General features: G+C 37.9%; 1 protein-coding gene across 1 annotated transcript in view; it reads left to right on the top strand.

The window, feature by feature from the left end:
* Positions 1–3,560: 3,560 nt before the first annotated feature.
* LOC9641170 overlaps positions 3,561–4,333 on the top strand; it is a gene marked incomplete at its 3' end in the record, with an annotated part of 2,665 nt that continues 1,892 nt past the window's right edge. Inside the window, exons 1-2 of the mRNA XM_024668073.1 lie at positions 3,561–3,646; positions 3,924–3,945. Coding sequence (XP_024523841.1) covers positions 3,561–3,646; positions 3,924–3,945 — 108 coding nt within the window. The remainder of the gene's footprint in view (positions 3,647–3,923; positions 3,946–4,333) is intronic.

Here is a 4,333-nt window from a genome sequence, read left to right as displayed (position 1 = left end):
CCATCGGCCAGTTCGTCAAGTAAGAAAAGGGGTATGGAGACGCGTCTTGATCCACATAATTGGTGCAAAGTAAAGACAACCTAATTCTCGCATTTTGATGGATTTGTGTCCATAGTCTATTGTGGTGGACAACTTTAATGTGTCAGTGAGAAATGCATTTCTGATCATGGCAAAAATATGTGTTTCTTTGAAGGCTCAACAATCAATCTGTCTAGGCATGATGAGGTTGCTACAAGGTTTAGATGTTGCAAATGCAAGGCAACACCTGTGTATCAAGCATGTTGCAATGCAAAAATGTATTATTTTCTTTCACGAGATGGATGTTTAAGTAGAGCAGCAGTGTATGTTGGATACCACCAACATGTAATAGAGGAAGGAATCCGCCATGGTTCTTTTTGCAATTTGAAAGTTGCTATTACTATAGAGGCTAGGAAAAAAAGTTCTGCAACTCCAAAGTGTGTTCAATAATCTGTACTAAAGGACTATATAGTGGATATGTTGCTACAAGCTGATAGCAAAAAATAGTTCATAGAGAACAGCTTGAAGGACTTGCTTCGAAATATAAAACCCGTGACAAATTTAAACAGGTATAAGATTAATACTTAACTCTACTATCACTATAGAAACATTTTTTTTTTGGCAGAATAAAGAATTGGATGCAAGAAGGGTGAGATGGAAAACTTCAATCTAGATTTGATGCAATTTTGGAGTTAAAAACAAAATGTCCCTATGAGTTTATTCATGGGAGCTTTTGTTTGTTGGCCAAGTGAATTCAAACAATCAACGCCCTTTCATCTTTAAGATGTCCACCCTTGGTCCTGCTTCTAATATGGACCTTGTATAACAAATGGATATGGATGGAGATGGAGACTTGGCTAATTTTTGGATTCATTTCGACCACATGGAATGAGTTTTAGTGTAGTCAACAATGGGAGCTCATGTTTATCATCACAAGTAAGTAGCTTTTCATTTTTAAGGATTTCATATTGATTTACATTATAACCATTCCTTCTATAGGTTGCAGTGCAACTTGAGTATAGCTATAGCCGAATTCAAAGTTCAAGATTTCCAAGCTCAAACCATCTTTTGGACATGTATGTCCGAGGTTGTTGAACAACAAAGCGGGAAGAAACCCAACTTCTGTGGTTTCATGGAAGATGCTATTGGTGCTAATTGGTTGACTGTATAACAAGTATTTGGACGTGATAAAAGTCAGCCATTACAAGGTAGAGAGAAGAGATGTGAGTTTCATTGGGCAAAGAATGTTAATAAACATTGCCGATGCATCAAGTCTAGCTTCCATCACGAGTTCAAACAGCTTTGTCAGAAATGAATGGATGCACTAACTAAAAAGGAGCACAAGGCAAAAGTAAATGAGATATGCATATGGTGGCATGAAGGAGACAAAGTGTCAATTGAACACCTTTCACAAATGGAATGCTAGGTTGTATGGTAGGAAGTTTGAATGTTGTATGGAGAGCTTTTGAAAGCAGGGAAAGGAAAAGTGTCCTTCTATGAAGTTATGCTTTCCGACCTCACTAGATCTCTTAAGCAGTCATCAAAAGCTTTGGCTACACAAGAAGCAAGGTTTGCTAGTATAGGTCCAAACTTAGACAAGTTTTGAAAGCAAGTTGGTAGAAGGACAACACTAACAACAGGGTCAATATCTAAGATGGTGGAAGAAGTTGTTACTAGAACTCCTATAGAATCAAACTATGAACCACTTAGAGAAATGAGGACAGCCCGTGTGAAGTGTCAACAGATATTTGATGGGCCCAACATCACTCATTCGAGCTTTCACCATCCAGAGTTTGACTACCATTCTGTTCCACGACACTAGAGAAGAGCTAAGGAACATGGAGTGGAGGAGGTGTCAATTGTTACACAAGTAAATCCAATGCACAGGTTGAGAAGATTATTGCTCATGAGCTAGTTTCTTGTATCAACTAGGCAATTTGAACAGTCAATGCCAAGAGTAATGCACGTTGATTGCGAGTCGAGGTCAGTGTCTTGCATTTGTGTGCTCAGGTTCAAATTCTTCAGTAGTACCATATTTCTAGGGCTGTCAAGATTTAGGGGTAAAGGGTCGCTAGTCAAGTTGGATTTATTGTTGTGGGACTGATGTTACTCATACAAACTGGATCCTCAGCTCAATTATCTTGAAGCCAAATTCTGTGCTAGAGGAGTAGCCAGTTGAGTGAAGCTGCAATCTTTTGAAAGATGAGATTGAAAGTTTGGAGAGAGCTAGTTTCAAGCTGAAGACTTCCTCAAATGTTGCTATTGATACTGCTATGCCACCAATGTCAACACTAAACCAGCATACACGACCAGCTAGAAATGGGGAGGATGTACAATATATGTCTTCCATTTTAAAAGGTGCATAAGAGAAAATCAAGTTGGAAAAGGCGTTGAAGTGCACAATAACAAGGATAAACTACATTAGTGCCGTGGCTATGGAGTTTATTGTTATAACTAAGTTGTCAAAGGGTACAAACTACACTATCAGAATCTGTGAAAATCCATCTTGTACCTGTCCAGATTTTACACAAAGGGAGAACAAAGGAAAGGTATATTTAGCTTTCAAGCACATTTATTGTATTTTTATGCAGAAACTAAACCAAGATCCTAAGGTTGACCATCAGATCCATCAGACAAGCCTTACAATTGCAAAGCTTAAGAAGTGTTTCTAGATATTTTTTAGTGTTTGAATCTATATTTGTATTTGTATTTTTAGTAATCATATTTACTTGGAAATATGGATTAAATCAAAATTTGAAAAATGAAAAGATGTTGGTTCGGGATGAGCCAATGTTTTCCTTGTGTTTGAGAAGTCATGAGTTCAAAACCTACCCAGCTCCCGACAAATAACTTTCAATACCCAAAGTCACATTCGCAATAAATATCTAGCTTCAACCAACACCATCCTCCTTAATAACTTGCTTGAGTAAATAGAATCATTTGAAAGAAATCCTAAAATAAGTCACGAAGTGTCTTAAGTTTCCACTAGCAAGATAAGCTTACTTCAGATATACTAGTATTAAAATCCATGCTATGAAATTGCATCTCATAGTCTGGAGAGTGATGAACAAAGTTACTGCATGGTTGCTACTCCACATTTTCACCACCACAGTCAGGCCAGGCACCAAGAACACTTTTGCAAAACCAGTTTCTTGTAAGTGGAGATTACTGGAAGTTTCAAACCAATGAATGATCACCAAATATCTGCAACCACTTATAGGTAAATTGACTGAATGTTTTGAAATACAAAAGTCACCCCAAGAACTTCTGTGAGATCCAATCACTCATGATCCATCCATCTGGACCAAGCCTGAGAAATTCAATCCAGAGATTTTTGTGCAGGACATCGACATGAAAGGAACTGACTTATGTCTCACACAGCCGAATGAGCTCTCAGCCTTGTGACTATTCTCCTCTGGACTGCTCGATTGGTTCAACAGTTTCTGGTTCCATGCAGACCCGATCCATCCGTGGTGTAACTGTAGTGTCACTGTAGTCAGTAGTTCTGCTGTTATCAGCGTTTGCCTGTCATTTCATTAGAGATGGTACAAACAAGAAGAGAAAATCCTCCAGCATTCAGGACGTCCCAAACCTCAGATTCCAACAAGCAACAAGGTGACTGCCTCAGGTCCACACTATGGAGAAAGGACAAGACGTTTTTCAAAGAACTTCTGGACCAATGTAGTATGGGCTTCTAACAGTGTCTGTGAAGACTTCTCTGTTAGAAAGAACAGAAAAAATGATATAAGGAAAGCAATAATCAAGTCTAGAAAGATTTTCAGCTAGAATTCTTCCTAGACTCTGGATGGACTAGAAAGAGATGATTGAAAGATGTTGAAAAAGTCAATAGCTTCATTGTTTGGACCAAGGTGACATTGGTAATGATGGAGCAAGTTTGTGGACAGGGTTGCTGCCATTGGCACTAAGGTAAGTTATGAGAAACTAAATTTAAACCCATATCAAATTATATAAAGCTAGATTTTCTTACTCTTTTTCTTTAAGAATATATTTGTTAAGTTTTGATTATTTTAAATTACAATAGTTTTGTAATTACCTTTCTTTTAAAAAAATACTATTATAAAAAAGTTGTGGTGCTTAAAAACGTTTAAGATGAGGGTTTTTTGTCTTGCCAATCTGGTAGAAGAGAATATACCTCATTTCTTCAAGATGGCTCCGTACGGAGGGAATATCCACGTACGGGCCCAAATTTGGCCACCTTTTCACGCCACCCTGAGATTTTCTTCATCTGGAAGCTGGATAAATTATAACTCTGATTCAGGATATTCACTTGAGATCTGAACCGTTCCTCATCCGT

This window comes from Selaginella moellendorffii, unplaced genomic scaffold, assembly GCF_000143415.4.
Source record: "Selaginella moellendorffii unplaced genomic scaffold, v1.0 SELMOscaffold_370, whole genome shotgun sequence".
Classification (NCBI taxonomy): Eukaryota; Viridiplantae; Streptophyta; class Lycopodiopsida; order Selaginellales; family Selaginellaceae; genus Selaginella; species Selaginella moellendorffii.
This window is presented reverse-complemented; position numbering and strand designations above follow the sequence as displayed.